The sequence below is a fragment of the Sitophilus oryzae genome, unplaced genomic scaffold (assembly GCF_002938485.1).
Source record: "Sitophilus oryzae breed Bouriz unplaced genomic scaffold, Soryzae_2.0 scaffold_119_pilon_pilon, whole genome shotgun sequence".
NCBI classification, from domain to species: Eukaryota; Metazoa; Arthropoda; class Insecta; order Coleoptera; family Curculionidae; genus Sitophilus; species Sitophilus oryzae.
The window spans coordinates 834949-856159 of NW_022145837.1; the positions used below are offsets into that span (position 1 = coordinate 834949).

At 31.6% G+C, this 21211-nt stretch overlaps 1 protein-coding gene across 1 annotated transcript; it reads right to left on the bottom strand.

The window, feature by feature from the left end:
• Nucleotides 1–1769: 1769 nt before the first annotated feature.
• LOC115891828 (uncharacterized MFS-type transporter C09D4.1-like) lies at nt 1770–5627 on the bottom strand. The gene is made up of 10 exons (XM_030912401.1): nt 5461–5627; nt 5222–5356; nt 4503–4701; nt 4336–4438; nt 4041–4269; nt 3799–3933; nt 3462–3673; nt 3225–3331; nt 3053–3163; nt 1770–2857 (listed from the first exon to the last, which is right to left on the bottom strand). The coding sequence occupies exons 3-10, from the start codon at nt 4664–4666 to the stop codon at nt 2518–2520; spliced, it is 1401 nt and encodes a 466-aa protein (XP_030768261.1). The 5' UTR covers nt 4667–4701; nt 5222–5356; nt 5461–5627; the 3' UTR covers nt 1770–2517.
• Between the last annotated feature and the right edge of the window lie 15584 nt (nt 5628–21211).

The following is a 21211-nucleotide window of genomic DNA, read 5'->3' on the forward strand; positions in this document are numbered from 1 at the left end:
CCTAAGCGGGCAGCCTAACATGATTTGTTCTCTTAATATCTCCGGTTAGAGAGCAGATAGAAAGTTGCGGTTTGCGCTGATATTTCGGAAATTGTGCTCTATTTAACTGTGTAAAGAGAAATATAGCCTCCTATTTAAATTTTTTACGCAAAAGTGCAATATCTGTTATGATGTCAAACAGCGCCCTCTAGCTACCACGAAAAAAATTGTGGAAACAAAATTTATACTGGAGATCATTAACGAAGAAACGTTATTTTAAACGAGCCCTAGTTTGTTTAAATCGCGTAACTCAAACCAGAGTTATCCTTATTTTAATAAAAGCAAATTTAACCTTCCCCCACCACTTTATTTTATGAGATAGAGCAAAATACACTATATCAAAAAAATTACAAATTTCTCGATGATTACAACAGTAATATTTAAAATACCTGTTCACCTGCATATTTTTGAGAAAAATCCTGTTTTCTGATTCTATTAGAAAGGAGGCTATTAGGCTATGGGGCTATTAGAAAAACGCCCCCTAGCGGGCATTTCTCGAACTTGAAAATAATTTCCAGCGATTTCTCTTGGTCGATTTACTTATTAGAATTTGTTTCCCAAAGTTATACGATAAGTAGTTTCTGAGATACAGCCGGCGTCCATTCTTAGTTGGCCACCCAGTACACGTCAGTTATACATGCGAAGTGCATAAAATATAGAGGAAAAAATTGGCGCCGGGAGGAAAATATGTTAATAAAAAGTTTGTAGACAGTTCTTTTAGTTTTAAAGTAAAGAAAATCTTTCAATTTTTTTTATCTCAAAAACTGCGACTTTGGCTGATTTTGATGATATTACAAATTTTGTTGCAAATATTATTCCTAATCTTAAACTAAAAACCGCGTTTCGCTAGCTACTGTAATTTTGGAGTTACGATTTTTTAAAATTTTTAACCCCCTCCCATACACCCTTACCAACCCCCCTCCCCCACCAGAAACTAATGGCTAGATTATCGGGTGCCACAGTATTTTTGTGCCAAATTTGGTTAAAATCGGTTTAGCGGTTTTTGAGTTATCGTGTTACAGACAGACAGACAGACAGACACCATGAAAATAGACCCAAATAACTCATTTTGAGTGAAATTAAATAAAAGTGATTATTAAAACTTTTTTTTTGCCAATCTTAAGAGCCTACCATACCTATTGGTATGATCGGCTAAAAATGTATCTATTTTTTCTTTGTTAAATGTTAAAATCTTTCGAATTAAGCACTTTTTGATAGTAACATTGCTTTGAACTGAGGCATTCTTAATTAAACACCGTTAAAGTGAAAAAATAGATGTAGAAAAAACAATAAAAACACTTCCGTACGTCTGCTGGATCTGTGTCTATGAAAGGAATGCGGACAAAAAACATTTAAATAAACAGCAATATATTTTATACGTCGACTTGACGAGTACGTCACCGCAAATCGCTCCGCCCACTCACTTTATTGGCTACTTGTAAATTTGTCGAATTTTTATTGATGGGACGCGTCGTCTAATTTTTTACGAAAAACATAGAGAGAATATCGTTTCCCCTCTCACGGATACCCCGTAGCTACAGAACGGACAGACGTACTGTACATAATTTAACAATTTTTATTGTGCAAAACTGGCAGAATTGTTATCTCTTCTATTTACGAAGATCTATCCAATGATCAAGCTCGAATTTGAGACAGCCTGTATAGGGATATGTGCACGTAATATTGGGACAGCTTGTATATTGTTTTGTAATAAATAAAAACCATTTGATGAAAAATATAATTTTATTTGTAAATAAATATCAAAATATAAACACATAACACCTTACACAAAAATCCGTATAAAAATTATAATCTAGACAAAAATATTTTTTGGTTTAATCATATTGAGTGTTTTAACTTACAGATATATTATAAGTGATGCACACGCATTGCTAATTTCATATACTCATTAACAATGTTATAATTATTGATAAAGTAAATACATTTAAAAAATAATAGAGATACAGATGTAGATAATAACTAATATCTATATTATTTTTTATTACACAACATTATTTTATTAAGTACATGTAAATTCTTTATAAGTAAAAATGACTAGCATTTCTGTATCTTTGTATGGAAAGGTCACATCACAATACTATTTTACTTTATCGGCATGTACCTAGTATCTATATGATCTAAATGTAGTGTATACAGGATGTTCAAAAAATACACCGCTTAATTTCAGAGGTCATAAAATAATATGAAACAAGTTCTGATAGACAATGATACGGAAATGTATAGTTTTAAAGATACTGGCTTTAGTCAAGGCATTGAGACGGTATGATGAGTTTAAATTACAATTTAAGAAAGGAGGACCCAGTAGATCTATACGCTCGCGATGATTAATTCTGTATCTTTAAAATTTCACATTTCCAGACATAGGTTTATGGGAACAATTTCTCATATTTTTTGATGAGGAATAACATCACCCTGAAATTTTGCCTTGCATTTTTTAAACATCCTGTATAAAATTAACTAAAAATGAGCTACCGAGACTGTGGTATTTGTTACGTCGAATCCATTTGACATTGCGGTATTGTTGGCGTTTGATCTGTGTAGGTTTGCGTCTCTGCGTCTCAGATCACTTTTCACAAACAAGATGGTCATTGTAGCAAAAGCAAATATAATGAAAGTGGCTACAAAAGTGTAGAAATACCCTATGGAGTCGTACAATGCTCCTAGCAGTAATGTTGCTACAATTCCCAGTAGGTTGTAGGAAGCATTGAAGGCTGAAGCACTGCAAGCCTCTGATATGGGATAGGTTATCTCGACCAAGTACTCGAAACCAACTATCAGGACTGGAGCTAGAAAGAAGCTATAAAATAACAGAAAAAAAATTAGTATTAAAAAAAATAAAAAAACATGAAAATATAGTTTAATTTTTTCTTGAGTTTCATACAAACTGTCATTCCTAATTTCACCCTCTTAAGAGATGAGTTTCCAAAAATTATCAAGACTTATTATAACAATAACTTAAAATTACTTACTTTAAAATATTAAAAATACTTACCCAAAAATAGGTATAACTATAAACGTTCCAATTCTACTTTTTTCAACCAATGTAAATATCACGCCTACGTAAATGAGAGAAGAACTTGCCAAAAGGAAAATACTGATTTTTCTGTAAAAAAATAAAATTTAAATATCATTTTTAACAAAGAGAGAAAAACATAAAGACATACTTAAATTCATGAGTTTTGTCTAGTAAAATGCCCACTATCATGCTCCCTATGCATCCTCCACTGATGATTGTTATCAAAGCTATCAAGCCAGCATCATTTTCACCTGTCTAAAACAATAATATACCGGGTGTGTCATTATATGTATAGTGTAAACATTTTATTTTGTTCCAAGAAGTATAAAAGAGACAAAATATTCAGATTTTTTTTGAGGAACATCACGTATATAGTTTTACTTACTGGAAAATAGTGTAAATACAGAGTATTCAATAATATCCCGAAGGAATTCCATACACCGTTTGCGAGACCTAAAGAAAAAACTATCAACCAGAAATTCTTGTTTTTTCCTATTTTCTTCATATTTTCGAAGAAATTTGGCAGCGGGGCGTCGCTGTTTGACAGCAGGTCGACTTGGGATTGGCTGGGAGGCAACTGCGGTCTTCTCCTGAAAACTTTTTCGAGTTGATCATATAAATAAATACACCAAGGACCAATAAAATAAGTAAACCCAGAAGATTTGTTATTTAGATGTTAATACATCTCTATGTTTACTTATTTCTTTGGGTGTGAAACTTACGGCATAGTACCAAAATAAATGCTACAAAACTGACTATTGCCTGATACAAGAACATGTCAAACAATTGACCCTGTATGACATCTGACGATTCATTTTTAACAATCATTGGTGACTGAACACAACCAAGTGCTGTACCTAACAAAAGAAAAAAATTATCAGCTGTGTCTATTGTCATAAACTAATTTTATTACAGCTGAGATATATGGTTAGTCGGTCTTTTATATATCATCACTCAGTATTACCTAGCTGCATTCCTAGCACCCCTATAGCGCAAGCTGTAGAGACTTCTTCAGATCCAAACCAAGTTGTAGCTAGCTTCGAAGGTATACTATACAGATACACCTGACCAATTGCTATAAGAGCTTGAGCTAGTAGAACTAGCCAAAATCTATCGGGGTTTGCAGATAAAAGCTTGAGTAGATTTCCTGCAAGCGTTAGAAGCATGGCACAACCAACTGTCAACTTCAAATTCTACGAAAGAAACGTATATCTCTGTAGAAGTTTTAACTTCTGGACTATCCTGTATATTATACTTACATATTTTTCTATGAGATAACTGATAGGATAGAACAATATTATGTAAGAGATGAAGAATATGAGACCTGTTAAGTCGACTAGAAAGCTTTCTACATTGTAAAATCTAAAATAAAAATTAAAGTTGATTAAAAAAATTATATGATTATTAAATAGATTCGTCTACTTACCTGGAAATGATATTTGAGATTATAGAAAATTGCAGAAGTTGCATAAAATTTAAAATTGAGACTAAATCAAAGAGGGCTAAGATCATCCATCTATATTTGTAAATTTTAATTGAATTTATATTATTGTTTGAACTTATAGTAGTCAGAGATGTTCCAGACAACATTTTTCGTATATTTCTTGTTGTTTTTCCCCTCAAATCTAAAAAAGAAATGAACACATTTTGTTTATAAATATTGTTATAGGATATTATAGGATACCATTGAAAAAAAGGCGTCAAGGACGCCTGGGGAATGTCAATTGATAATAATTTTGGCAAGTTCAAGCCCTAGATATTTACTTCGTCTGTACTTTTTTTTATTTTTTAATGCGCTTACTGCAAGTTGGTCTTAAGAATATTTTTTATGTCAATTATCAATAAACCATGTCTAGAGAGTGACCTAGCCAAAATTATCATCCCTGAAAATCTACATTATATGTTCCAAGTGAGAGGTTTTAGGACTCTAAAGGCTTTTAAGGGCTGTAACTTTTCGGCAGGAAGCACTTTAGGGCATATGTTCATCTCACTGAAGTTTTGTACATTATTTATTTTATACCCTGTATATAATATGGACTATCATTGTTGTAGGTAGTATTGGGAATTTAGAAGGGTATTTTCTAATGTACCGAGGTTAGTTTAATGCAAAGTATACAGAAAATAAAAATAATAATACAAACTTACCATTTATCTCCTAGAATTTAGTGCCACACCCTATACATGTATTTGTAATTTCCATATCTAAATGCTATTTGGTAATTTTGAAGCTAACTATGTTCTATATTCTTTAGAAATGCTAAGATCATATCTAGATATAATCTAAAAAGAATATTAATAAAAAATAAGCTAAATTATTAACTAAAGATATTAAAAAAAATATATATTCTGAAATCTTTAGTGAGTAAATTTTGAAACCCCTTTACCTTAAAACAACTCACAAATCAGTGATTTATTCACAAAACAATTAAAGGTACAAACGTAAACAGTTTTCTCTAAATCAACTAATAACATAGGTATACCAAACAGGTTATATTAATTTGTTTTATAGCCTTGAATAAATAATAAAATAAACTGCGAGGAGTACCATCGGAGTACCTATGCAATTATCAAACAACAATTTTATTGATAATTATCAAAATTATAAATTTAATTTTAGTCAACCAAATATACTTGTTAAAAAAATAACGTAGGTTTTTGCGAATTCTTTTAAATGTTTATGTAGTATTCTGATTTGATTCGGCCTATGATGACTTAATAATTAGACATAACGACCTTGCTAGTGAAATTTGGCTCTAAATGATGCCATACCGAGTGTTTAAATTTAAAGTATATATAAAGGCGCGTTTTTTAATTTTTAAATGACATTTTTTTCTTGTAGCGCTACTGTAGTGAATATCTTGAATAATATACAGGGTGAAGATTAATATACCGGTATTTGATGTAGAATTCTCGTCTCATTCTGGTTGTCAATAAAACAGTTTATTTTTAACTAATATAATTAATTTAATTATTTATTTAATATTAAATATTATTTAATGTTTTGTTTTTATATATTATAAATTATTATAATAATATAATATTTTTTTCTTTTGTCCCAAAATACTAGCACAAATCATTAGTAAATAACAGTATTATCATCAAAAGAATATATTAAAACGGAATTATAACGAGAAAACTTTCCTGGACTGGGTCCTTTTCAACTGGATGGCATGTGTCCATCAGCAGTTTACCATTAGCTGAAGAAGTATGATTCTTCGGTTGTGGGGTATAAATTCATTATTAAAGAACATTATTAGTATCAAAAGAATATATTAAAACCAAATTATAACGAGAAAACTTTCCTGGACTGGGTCCTTTCGAACTGGATGGAATGTGTCCATCAGCAGTTTACCATTAGCTGAAGAAGTATGATTCTTCGGTTGTGGGGTATAAATTCATTATTATATAACATTATTATGATCAAAAGAATATATTAAAACCGAATGATAACGAGAAATCTTTCCTGGACTGGGTCCTTTCGAACTGGATGGCATGTGTCCATCAGCAGTTTACCATTAGCTGAAGAAGTATGATTCATCGGTTGTGGAGTATAAATTCATTATTAAATAACATTATTATGATCAAAAAAATATATTAAAACCGAATTATAACGAGAAAACTTTCCTGGACTGGGTCCTTTCGAACTGGATGGAATGTGTCGATCAGCAGTTTACCATTAGCTGAAGAAGTATGATTCTTCGGTTGTGGGGTATAAATTCATTATTAAATAACATTATTATGATCAAAAAAATATATTAAAACCGATTTATAACGAGAAATCTTTCCTGGACTGGGTCCTTTCGAACTGGATGGCATGTGTCCATCAGCAGTTTACCATTAGCTGAAGAAGTATGATTCATCGGTTGTGGGGTATAAATTCATTATTAAATAACATTATTATGGTCAAAAAAATATATTAAAACCGAATTATAACGAGAAAACTTTCCTGGACTGGGTCCTTTCGAACTGGATGGAATGTGTCCATCAGCAGTTTACCATTAGCTGAAGAAGTATGATTCTTTGATTGGGTGGTATAAATTCATTATTAAATAACATTATTATGATCAAAAAAATATATTAAAACCGATTTATAACGAGAAATCTTTCCTGGACTGGGTCCTTTCGAACTGGATGGCATGTATCCATCAGCAGTTTACCATTAGCTGAAGAAGTATGATTCATCGGTTGTGGGGTATAAATTCATTATTAAATAACATTATTATGATCAAAAAAATATATTAAAACCGAATTATAACGAGAAAACTTTCCTGGACTGGGTCCTTTCGAACTGGATGGAATGTGTCCATCAGCAGTTTACCATTAGCTGAAGAAGTATGATTCTTTGATTGGGTGGTATAAATTCATTATTAAATAACATTATTATCATCAAAAGTATATATTAAAACCGAATTATAACGAGAAATCTTTCCTGGACTGGGTCCTTTTGAACTGGATGGCGTGTGTCCATCGGCAGTTTACCATTAGCTGAAGAAGTACAATTCTTCGGTTGTGGGGTATAAATTCATTATTAAATAATATTATTATGACCAAGAGAATATATTAAAACCGAATTATAACGAGAAAACTTTCCTGGACTGGGTCCTTTTGAACTGGATGGCATGTATCCATCAGCAGTTTACCATTAGCTGAAGAAGTATGATTCTTCGGTTGTGGGGTATAAATTCATTATTAAAGAACATTATTAGTATCAAAAGAATATATTAAAACCAAATTATAACGAGAAAACTTTCCAGGACTGGGTCCTTTTGAACTGGATGGCATGTGTCCATCAGCAGTTTACCATTAGCTGAAGAAGTATGATTCTTTGGTTGGGTGGTATAAATTCATTATTAAATAACATTATTATGATCAAAAGAATATATTAAAACCGAATTATAACGAGAAATCTTTCCTGGACTGGGTCCTTTTGAACTGGATGGCATGTGTCCATCGGCAGTTTACGATTAGCTGAAGAAGTACAATTATTCGGTTGTGGGGTATAAATTCATTACTAAATAACATTATTATCATCAAAAGTATATATTAAAGCGGAATTATAACGAGAAAACTTTCCTGGACTGGGTCCTTTTGAACTGGATGGCATGTGTCCATCAGCAGTTTACCATTAGCTGAAGAAGTATGATTCTTCGGTTGTGGGGTATAAATTCATTATTAAAGAACATTATTATGATCAAAAGAATATATTAAAACCGAATTATAACGAGAAATCTTTCCTGGACTGGGTCCTTTCGAATTGGATGGCATGTGTCCATCAGCAGTTTACCATTAGCTGAAGAAGTATGATTCATCGGTTGTGGGGTATAAATTCATTATTAAATAACGTTATTATGATCAAAAGAATATATTAAAACCGAATTATAACGAGAAAACTTTCCTGGACTGGGTCCTTTTGAACTGGATGGCATGTGTCCATCGGCAGTTTACCATTAGCTGAAGAAGTACAATTATTCGGTTGTGGGGTATAAATTCATTACTAAATAACATTATTATCATCAAAAGTATATATTAAAACGGAATTATAACGAGAAAACTTTCCTGGACTGGGTCCTTTCGAACTGGATGGAATGTGTCCATCAGCAGTTTACCATTAGCTGAAGAAGTATGATTCTTCGGTTGTGGGGTATAAATTCATTATTAAATAACATTATTATGATCAAAAGAATATATTAAAAACCGAATTATAACGAGAAATCTTTCCTGGACTGGGTCCTTTCTGAACTGATGGCATGTGTCCATCAGCAGTTTACCATTAGAAGAAGTATGATTCATCGGTTGTGGAGTATAAATTCATTATTAAATAACATTATTATGATCAAAAAAATATATTAAAACCGAATTATAACGAGAAAACTTTCCTGGACTGGGTCCTTTCGAACTGGATGGAATGTGTCCATCAGCAGTTTACCATTAGCTGAAGAAGTATGATTCATCGGTTGTGGGGTATAAATTCATTATTAAATAACATTATTATGATCAAAAAAATATATTAAAACCGAATTATAACGAGAAATCTTTCCTGGACTGGGTCCTTTCGAACTGGATGGAATGTGTCCATCAGCAGTTTACCATTAGCTGAAGAAGTATGATTCTTTGATTGGGTGGTATAAATTCATTATTAAATAACATTATTATGATCAAAAGAATATATTAAAACCGAATTATAACGAGAAATCTTTCCTGGACTGGGTCCTTTTGAACTGGATGGCATGTGTTCATCAGCAGTTTACCATTAGCTGAAGAAGTATGATTCTTCGGTTGTGGGGTATAAATTCATTATTAAATAACATTATTATGATCAAAAGAGTATATTAAAACCGAATTATAACGAGAAATTTTTCCTGGACTGGGTCCTTTCGAACTGGATGGCATGTGTCCATCAGCAGTTTACCATTAGCTGAAGAAGTATGATTCTTTGATTGGGTGGTATAAATTCATTATTAAATAACATTATTATGATCAAAAGGATATATTAAAACCGAATTATAACGAGAAAACTTTCCTGGACTGGGTCCTTTCGAACTGGATGGCATGTGTACATCAGCAGTTTACCATTAGCTGAAGAAGTATGATTCTTCGGTTGCGGGGTATAAATTCATTATTAAGTAACATTAATATAATCAAAAGAATATATTAAAATCGAATTATAACGAGAAAACTTTCCTGGACTGGGTCCTTTTGAACTGGATGGAATGTGTCCATCAGCAGTTTACCACTAGCTGTATATATATGTAGGTATACCATTAGCTGTATATGTGCGTAGGTATATGTGTATAGAAATTAAACAAAATTATAGTCTTGTAAAAATACTAAGTAAAGAAAACCTGTATTATTTTCCCATAATTATTAAGCAAACCTAGATAATTATTTTTCAAAAGTCCGACAATCTAATTGAAGGTATCAAATCAATTTTGCATATTTTTATTTTTTATGTTGCTGTAATTTATGTGCATATTTTCATTGAAAATCCTTATAGTAATATTAGAAAACAGTTATTGATATTTAAATCAAATTTTTCTTAATACCATAAGCAATTATTTTTAAAAAATACTCCAAATTTAAAAATATTAGCTGTGTCTGCAAATCGTCAGTTTACAGATACGGAAACCACGCGTCACAGATTTTCACGTTAAACTGCGAAATTCCCTGTTTACATTTTCGAAAAATAAAGCACCACAAACTAACAGGCTTTGTTTGTCACTCGTTTTTGAGATGATCCAGTTTGACAAGGACAAAATAAACAACACTAGTAGAGATATCCATCAATATTTAGTTTATAAATTAGTGAAAAAGCTTTAAATTGTTTAATTCAGATATATTTTGAATTAATAGAACCCAAACCTTTTAAGAAAAGTACCATACGATGAAAAAAAGGCGCTTGACGATGATAATTTTTGGGAGGTCTAGCCCTAGATGTCATTTTTATAGTCCGTACTCTTCTTTGCTTCTAAATGACTGCCAGTTGGTCTTAAGAAGGTTGTAATTTATTTATACAGGGTGGTCCAAACTGTATTCCGAAAAAACTCTGTTTCATTCGAACATTGACGTTACTTCAAAAATTATTTGGAAAAAATCGAAATAAAAATGAAACTTCTACACCCTGCATCTCCGAAACTAAACATTTTAGGACATACATTTATACGAACTTTTTTACTTATTTTTATCTGCAGAATATGCTGCCCAAGTTTCCGGAATACAGTTCGGACCACCCTGTATATATTGAGTAAAAATAATTTTAAAATGCTGTAATTAAGAACTGAAGTTAAAAACTAACATTTTTAACTTCATACTTTAAAATAGGAACATTCCTTTGCTAGATATTCATAGGTAAAACCTCTAAATTCTATCTAGCACTTAAAAACATAGACAGACATGATGCGTCCGTGTCGATTTTTCGAAAAGTAAAAACAACTCGGGGGCGCCAAATATTATCGGTACTTGGACCCCATTAGCTAATAGGTAGACAGTAAAAACGCACTAAAACGCCCGAAAAGAGGTAACACAGAAGCCCTTGTAGCGCTTGTCGTTGCGAGATTGACTCCTTTTTTTCGGTTTAAGATACGGATAAATTTGTGACTTTGTGACGACGTTTTGATTTTTTGTTTACGTTACTGCAGACTCCTTCGGGGTGTGTGCTTATAATTGGTGTGTTAAATCACTGAAAAGCTGTCATAGAAGTTTTGATACATAGTTGTCAAATAAGCAGTTTAATTTAAAGATGTATTTATAGATGATAGTGTCCGTGATTTATGCTAATTTCTAGTAAAAATTCCAAATTTTTTTTTTATTAGGAATTTTCTAGTTCAAAAACTTAATATACAGGGTGGCGCACCTCATTCGCCTCGGTTGATTATACGAAAACGGAAAGATGTAGAAACAAAATATTTTATGGTTATATGTGGGAGGGCAATGTGCACAATTGAAAATTATTTTGAAATATACAGGATGTTTCAGAACTAGGATCCATACCAAAGTTATATTTTTTCTTATGGAACACCCGGTATTTTATTTCATTATAGGATTCTTCGGCCCAAAAAATGTATTTATTAGAAGGGTTAAATATGTTTAAAATCTTTGGTTTTTGAGATATTTAAAGATATTTAAATTTGCATGCTATACAATAGAAAAGATTATTAACACCCTGTACATTACTTTGATGAACCTGAATTTTTTCTTTAGTCTACTCCCTTTGTTGCAATATTATTTATTAATAATTATACAGGGTGGCGCACCTCATTCGCCTCGGTTGATTATACGAAAACGGTAAGATGTAGAAACAAAATATTTTATGGGTATATGTGGGGAGGTAATGTGCACAATTTAAAATTAGTTTGAAATGTACAGGGTGTTTCAGAACTAAGATCCATACCAAAGTTATATTTTTTTCTTATGGAACACCCGGTATTTTATTTCATTTTTGGATTCTTGGGCCCAAAAAAAGGTATTTATTATAAGGGTTAAATATGTTTAAAATCTTTGGTTTTTGAGATATTTAAAGATATTTAAATTTGCATGCTATACAATAGAAAAGATTATTAACACCCTGTACATTACTTTTCAGAAATAGTTCTTGTGCTCGGTTTTAAAGATAGAGAAATAAACTTTACAGAAAAATGTAATTCCTTTCTTAAATGTATACAGGGGTATCAAAAATTGCTGGTCTATTTTAAATATTTATTTTACATAAAAACTTCGTTATTTCAAATGCAACACTATGTATTTTTTTAAATAAATCGAAGCAGATTCGAATGTTCTTTCAAACTATATTAGGGTTTCCTATACCTATCTAGCTCAGATTTTGAATAAAAAGCGATTTTTAAATAAAATTGCAATCAAGATGGCTGGTGTCTCCATGGCAATTTTCTAGTGACAGTTAGTAACTATTTTCAAAGTCGACATTAGTTTATGGACATTATTATTTATAATTTATAACAGTTTACTTAAATTTACCTACAATAGTTTAATAAGTAAGTATTCCCCATACTGCACATCAAATCACATTTACGATGTGTTTACATTATTAGACGTAGACACAGGGTGACACAATTCCCCCGATGTAAATCTGCTACGTTTACACATTGTAGTTCAACACGCATGCACAAAGGTTAAACGTCCGCCTCACAATGTAGCCACAGTAGGTATAGCATTTACGTATACACAAAGTAAGGGATACACAGTGTGCCGTAGGATACACAGTGCTTGTGTATTACGTTTAAACTCTGTTTACACATTGCAGTTGTGACTACCGCGTGTATAAGTATGTATTTTGCTTCGTATATACATCTTGTGCTAGATAAAACTACTTCTTATGAACGAATTTAGGAAATAATACAAGTTTTGGTCCTAACTTTTCGTTCTTTTTAAGAAATATTTATTCAATGACACCAATTATATCTTTCTAGAACGAAAATTAGGAAGTCCATAAACTAATGTCGACTTTGAAAATAGTTACTAACTGTCACTAGAAAATTGCCATGGAGACAGCCATCTTGATTGCAATTTTATTTAAAATCGCTTTTTTATTCAAAATCTGAGCTAGATAGGTATAGGAAACCCCTAATATATTTTGAAAGAGCATTTAAATCTGCTTCGACTTATTTAAAAAAATACATAGTGTTGTATTTGAAATAACGAAGTTTTTATGTAAAATATATATTTAAAAAAGACCAGCAATTTTTGATACCTCTGTATAATTTAAGGAAGGAATAACATTTTTCTGTAAATTTTATTACTTTACCTTTAAACTCAGCACAAGAACTAATCATGAAAAGTAATTGACAGGGTGTTAATAATCTATTCTATTGTGGCATGCAAATTTAAATATCTTTAAATATCTCAAAAACCAAAGATTTTAAAAATATTTAACAATTATAATAGATACCTTTTTTTGGGCCCAAGAATCCAAAAATGAAATAAAATACCGGGTGTTCCATAAGAAAAAATATAACTTTGGTATGGATCTTAGTTCTGAAACACCCTGTACATTTCAAAATAATTTTAAATTGTGCACATTACCTCCCCACATATACCCATAAAATATTTTGTTTCTATATCTTTCCGTTTTCGTATAATCAACCGAGGCGAATGAGGTGCGCCACCCTGTATAATTATTAATAAATAATATTGCAACAAAGGGAGTAGATTAAAGAAAAAATTCAGGTTCATCAAGCAAGAAATATATTTTTTGTAATTTTTAAAGTAAAATATCTCGGTTATTTTAGACTTATTTAGATACAGGGTATTTCAAAAAACACTTGCCATCTCTGGTGGGAAGATTCCTCATATAAAAATAAGACTTATTTTTCATATCAACATAGGTCCGATTTTGCTTTGTTTCGTAGCTACAGGGTGTTATAGTCTTAATAATCTTTCGATTTATTATAACTTTTTTCCAAGTACTTTTAGTGACTCGAATGAAATTTTGAGGGTAAAAGTTACTACAAGTGCTACATATTTTAATGCTAAAAAGGTATCATCTCAAAAAACTCCCAGACACCAATTTTCATCCAAATATTGACATTACTTCAGAAATTATTTGGAACAAATCGAAATAAAAATGAAACTTCTACACCCTGTATCTCCAAAACTAAGCAATTTAGGACATACATTTATACAAACTTTTTTACTTATTTTTATCTGTAGAATGCTGCCAAAGTTTCCGGAATACAGTTCGGACCACCCTGTATTTCTTTTTCCACCCTAGTATAAGTAAAAATGCTAAGATCATTGAAAGATTGGTTAAAAAAAGGCTTCTATCTTTTCTCCTTAAATATAAAGTACTTTCTACCCATCAATTTGGATTTCTAAGTAACAGTTGCACAAATGATGCTATGTTCGACCTTTTTAATAATGTATACTCTAGCCTGAATAACCATCACTCTACAGCTACAATTTTCTGTGATTTCTCTAAGGCTTTCGACTGTGTAAATCATAATATCTTAATTAACAAATTGCAATACTATGGATTCAGGGGAATGCCGCTCGAATGGCTTAAGTCGTATCTTGGCAACAGAAGGCAGCTTGTGAGGATTGATACGTCTATATCTTCTTGTAAGCCTATAGAATGTGGTGTCCATCAGGGTTCAGTACTTGGCCCTATTTTATTTCTGGTGCTTATCAACGACATTGCAAATCTAGGCATTAGCGGTAAAATCTGCCTCTTTGCGGACGATACTAGTTTCACTTGGAGCGGCCCAGATGTTACGGCACTATATGATACTATATCCAGTGACTTACGAACCATTAAATCTTGGTGCGATTCTAATCTCCTATGCCTCAACTAATGCCTTCAAAAACTAAAGTTTTGTCATATAAAAGTACTATACAACCGTTTGTACTTAATAACACCACTATTGACGTCGTGGACTCTTTAAAATGGGACTTGCACATCGAAGCCTTATCAAAGAAACTAAGCTCTGCCTGTTTTGCGCTAAGATCAGTGTCTAAGGAACTTAACTCATCAACCTCTAGAATGGTCTATTATGCCCTTTTTGAGTCGCATCTTCGTTATGCCCTTCCATTCTGGGGTACTTGCTGCGCGACAAAATTTGATCGTATTTTCAAACTTCAAAAGAGAGCAGTTCGATACTTATTGGGACTAAACAGTAGAACTCACTGCCAGAATTTCTTTAAAAATTTCAAAATACTGACTCTTCCTTCCTTATTCATTTTTGAATCCGTTTGCTTAATCCGCAAGCACATATTCTCTATTCCGGAAAGGCCTTCTCACAACTATCCACTTAGGAATGCGGAGCACGATATTTATCTGCCAACCCCGAGCTCAGAACTAGTTAAGGGCTCAATACTGTACAATGCCAAGAAAATGTACAATCATTTGCCTTCGAATATCAAGTCACTTTCATTCTTTCCCGCATTTCGCAAAGCTCTGAAATCATACTTACTGGAGAGAGCCCTATATGCGGTAAACGACTTTTTTGTTGATGTTTAATCATGAACAATTTAGAATTTTAATTTTAATATTTTGATCATCTCACACACTGGTTAAAGGTCTAGTATTTAATATTTTATAACTCTTGATTTTATGTTATTATAACATGATTTTATCCATTTACAGTTTTCCTTTTGTAAAATTTTCTAGATACGCCTGTGTTCTGCAATGTCCATATATGTTTTATTTGTAATTTTATGACGTAAATTTTTTTTTGAATTGATTTGTATTGTATGACATTTTTTGTATTATTTGTATATTTGTTTTTGTGCCTTTTTTTGTTTTGCTTTGTCGATGAAGCTGTTTTGGCTTTTTGTACAATAAAGCGTTGTTTTTTTTGCTTATTTGCTAGTTTAAGTATTAGTTTATAGCCAAAACTCTCGTTATTTTATGAAAATTCATATTTCATCTAAAAATGCCTAAAAATGCTTTTAATATTCGTCTCTTTATGACTCGAAGCATCTATCCACACACTATTTAGTTTTTCTCAAGAAATCAGAACCTTCTTAAAAGGCAATAAATGCTTTTACGACAGTTTTGGCGCTAGACCCAATCGTCTACTTAGCCTTAAAGCGACTCCGAAGGGCTTTAAGCGAGGGCGGTACCCGGTACTTCGATGATAACGAGACCCTTTGTCGAAATGTGATTTTCAAACGGCATTCCGTTCTACCGTTGCGCTTAAATATTAATCTCGGGTTGTAAAAATTAGCGTTGGCGCCACGAAATTTCAATCACAGCATTTTTATTAGACAGCCAGTCGACTTAAGATCATTTACTTGGTAAAAAAAGTAAAGTGTTTAAGTTAATGTCTCATTTTTGCTGGTAAAGCTAATAGTGTACTGTCAATCTGACATCAAAAAAGGTTTAGACTCCTATCAAATTACCCGCGCCACAGAAAAAGCTTAAATTCGAAAATTCGTATCCCCCCACCCCACCGTTTTTGAGAAACTCAAAAAAAAAGGATTCGAACATTTATGGAACAAAAAATAAAGATAATTAAATTCTCTACATTTTCCTTTCTAATTAATAAACCTCTAAAACCTACAGGGACAAAGTTAGAGGGCGCCAAAGTCACTCAAAAACGCAGTTTTATATTAAAAACTAGCGTGTGCCCGCGACTTCGTTCGCGTCGAATTAATCATTTGTAATGGTCATGATAAAGCAAAGCAAGAATTTCCATTAACATACAAACTGGATAAAATTTTCTCACATTTATGTCAGCATGAGAAAAAACAATCGAAAAACCCCTCCTTATCGAACCTCTACACCTCACAGTCAATCCGTTTGCCAAAAATCAGCTTTAAACGTCAAGCAGTTTACGCAGAATCGTGATTCTACTACTCAATGGTCATATTTTATGAAACACCCTGTATAAATTTTTAAAAAATCTTAAAATATGTAAAACTACAAAATAAAATATACGTCTTTAAGAGTTTTTTTCGAAAAACTCACCGGTTTTTAAATAAAAAATATTCGAATATTTGAGGGGTGGTTTCACCCCCTTAGAATTTGAGTTTCGAAAAATCTCTTCTTATCGAACCTCTACACCCTAAAGTCAATCCGTTTTCCAAAAATCAGCTTTTTACGTCAAGCGCTTTAAGCAGGATCGTGATTAATCAAGCAGATTTTTCGAAACACCCTGTATACATTTTTAAAAAATCTTAAAATATGTAAAAAAACAAAATAAAATATACGTGTTTAAGTGTTTTTTCGGAAACTTATTTACTTATCGGTTTTTGAATAAAAAATATTGTAATATTTGAGGGGTGGTTTCACCCTCTTGGAACTGGAATTTCGAAAAATCCCTTCTTATCGAACCTCTACACCCTAGAATCAACCTGTATGCCAAAATTGAGCTTCTTACGTTGAGTAGTTTGAGCAGGATCGTGATTAATCAGTGAGTCAGTCACTTAAGGATTTTATATATTAGTATAGATTTTAGAACTTTTAGTATAGATTTTAGAACTATTTTATATATATTCATTAGTATTTATGTCATGAAATCAGTGTTATTTGTAAGTGATAACAAAGATTTATTTTTACAATGCAATAGAGATCATAATCATGATACAAGATTGTACAAAAATCTAAAATCAGAAAAATATAATTATACCTTTATTCAACAAAATGTAAAATTTAATGCTGTAAAAATTTACAATTCTTTTCCCATGGCTATTAGAAACTTGCCAAGAAACAAACTAAAGTCCGCTTTAAGGGGGTATTTAGTAAATAAAGCGTTTTACTCAGTGCAGGATTTTTTCTTAGATAGCTCAAAGGCGGCTCTAGCCGTCGGAAGTGGATTTCAATTTAAATATTAAAAAAAAAATGTATTTGTATATTTCTAAGATATATCTAGATTTAAGGAAATTATGTTAGTTTTTTCTGCCCATAGTCAATAGCATATTATATTTTGTTTTTCTTTGTTTAGACGGGTTCCACGTTCATATGAACATTATTTGTAATTTCTTTTTACTGGAATGAATAAACTATTATCTATCTATCTATCTATCTATTAGTATAGATTTTAGAAAAAGACATCTTTATAGAAATAAAGATGTCTACTATTGATACGGTCACTATAAATGTTGATAAACTAACTTCTCATAACTTTTTGTAGTAAAAAAACGTTGCGTTGTTCGTTTGGGATGGGATTATTCTTAAAGCCCTAAACACTCTGTACAAGCAAGTGTTTTGTGTCCCATTTGACGCGGTGACATCCATGGCGACAGGTCCATGGGATCGCTTTCGCAAACGGCATAGGGTCCGGCCTGGCGGGCGCCCACCAAGCCTGCCACACGCTGATTTTTAACACTTTGGAGGCGACAGTACTCGACGTACCCACCCTTAGCGGTCGTACCTTGGCCCTTTGTGACCGTCGGTCCTACCGGAAATGACCCGGGAACAATTGTTTCAAGTGGAACGATTATTTTTCTAATCCTTTGCACAAAGTAAGGTTTTGTGTTGTTATTCAAACACCGTATTTCTGAACTCAAATTATTTGAATTAGTAAAACAAGGCATTTATTTTATTTTTTTTATTGGTATATAGGGTGGTCCGAACAACAAAAGTTCGTCTAAATATATGTCCTAAAATGTTTAGTTTCAGAGATACAGGGTGTAGAAGGTTCATTTTTATTTCGATTTTTTCCAAAAATACCTAATTTAAGTTATGAAGTAACGTCAATATTTGGATGAAAATTTGTATCTGGGAGTTTTTTGACATGAGATATTTGATTTTGATGTCAATATGACTCCTATTTGTAGGGGGCGTCACCTACATATGTGTTTTAACTGATTTGAAAAGTAATAACTTTTCGTCCGTACCTGTTTAAAACTACTAAATGAAAAAATATACATTTTCGTGACTTTCTACATAAAAAATATCTCTTGGTAAATATCGCTACGAGCCACCGTTCTCAAGATATTTACAATGGAAATAGTTAATACATGTCATAATTGACAAAAAATAAATACATTGAGTAGATAGTTATTTGACTGAAACAAAAAATTGGGGAAATTCTCATTTTTTTTAATTAATCATAAGTTTTTCTGCAAAAGAATGATGATAAAACAGTTTCTCTAGAAATTTTGGCACAAACACATTTCAAATTGATGATTTCAGTCTAATAACTATTTAGTCATGTTTATGTCAATAATTATTGACATAAATTATAATTTATGTCAAAGATGATAGGTAGGTCACTGTTCGGTTTTTATATGATTCAAAATAAAAAATATATAAATGGTAAAATTAGTAATTTTTTAATGGCCATAATGCGTTCTTTCAAAATCATCGAACAACTAAATCATTTCCATAGATCCAGTGACGTACCGTGACTTTGAATTTTGAGACCAAAAACTGACAAATAATTTGTCAAAAAATCCTATTACAGCTATATATTTTATTTTTCATAAAAATGTTAACTAATAAGTTAGAATAATTATAACTATTCCCTAACTAAGTGGTTTTATCGCTAAATTTATCTAAAGCTAAGTACAACACAAATCTTAAATACGTGGACTATTATAACAACAAATACATCGTAAAAGACTATATTTGTAGCATTCTGAACGAGGATTCAAGTTAAACTTTTTAGAAAAAAATTTAAAGGAAAAATGAACCTACTCGCTGATGCTTGTTCTGAGTAAAATCCTAGAGCTCTATGATTTGCTTTTATAAACTCTGGCACATGATGCAGAATTGCATGAATCTTTGGAGTTATCTTAATACCTAAGTTGAGTATTTCCAATCTAAATTGTTCGATGTCATGTTCAAAATGTTTGTTTAGTGCTTGAACAAAACAACTCGAAACTACTTGATTGAATGCAGAAAACACTGCAATATATTTATTCCTAAAAAAAGATGTTTAAGTTTTTGCTTCTAAAAACTTTGAATAGGATTCTTTACTGGGTGATATCGTCTTCAAAATATCCACTTTCTTTAAAAGTTGTCTAGCGTTATTTCCGTTACATTTCACATAATGATCTAGTTTCAATCCCACTTTTTTTATCCATTCCGTTGCAACATTGGTATCCTCCAATTCAAGACAATCAAATTGTTTTTGAACCACACCTAATAAAAGATGAAGCTCAGGAGGAGGAATATAACTTTAAGACAGGTGTTTCTTCGTCGCCAATGATTAAAGGTATGTTTATACAGTTTTCTAAAAAATAATTGCCTTTTTTTATATGGTTCATTGAACAACAGTTTAAAAAATACAAAAAAAATATTTCAAACAAAAACTCTTACTAAAATCTTTGGCTTTTGTTATATTTCCTCTAGATTGTTGCCATAAATTTGTATTTTCTGTAATACTTTTGATAGTTCTGAATGATCCTTTAATTTCCATTTCCTTTATACATTTACATCACACCATGGGCAAGTGTGAGTGGATGAATTTGACTGAAGACCAAGGAGAATCATAATAAGCTTAAAGTCAGCGGCAAAAGTATAGGAACAAATTCGACATATGGACTGCAGATCTAACGTCTCAAAGAGGCTTTTAATGTTAGCATAAGATTCAGAAAACTTTGGTCCTAATTATGAATAGTTTATTAATTCCAGCACTTTTATATTTCTTGAAATATTCGGGATCATTTTCAGGGAGCACATTCAGACAAACTTTAAGTGATCCACGACCACTATCAATGCCAATTTTTAGATGAAAATCTTCAGGTAATTCTTTAATTTCCAAAATCTATGATAGAAGACCAGATAAATCTAAGCAGTATACAAAAATTAATATTAACTGAATTAACATTTTTCCTATAAATTATTTTTTAAAATGTGATTTTCTGAACTTGAATTCTAGTTCAGAATACTACAAAATAGTCTTTTACGATGTATTTGTTGTTATAATAGTCCATGTATTTAAGATTTGTGTTGTACTTAGCTTTAGTTAAATTTAGCGATAAAACCACTTAGTTAGGGAATAGTTATAATTATTCTAACTTATTAGTTAACATTTTTATGCAAAATAAAACAAATGACAAATTATTGTATCAGTTTTTGGTCTCAAAATTCAAAGTCACGGTACGTCACTGGATCTATGGCCATTAAAAAATTACTAATTTTACAATTTATATATTTTTTATTTTGAATCATATAAAAACCGAACAGTGAGGTATTGATAATTTCGATTTCAAATATCTCGAGAACCATTACTCGTA

Bases quoted from the DNA above. Each gene is read 5' to 3' on its own strand.
- LOC115891828 (XM_030912401.1), bottom strand. From the start codon at position 4,666: ATGTTGTCTGGAACATCTCTGACTACTATAAGTTCAAACAATAATATA. The intron at 4,270-4,335 runs GTAAGTATAATA...TTTCTTTCGTAG, and splicing joins GTTATCTCATAGAAAAATAT to AATTTGAAGTTGACAGTTGG. The intron at 3,332-3,461 runs GTAAGTAAAACT...TTATTGTTTTAG, and splicing joins TGTATTTACACTATTTTCCA to ACAGGTGAAAATGATGCTGG.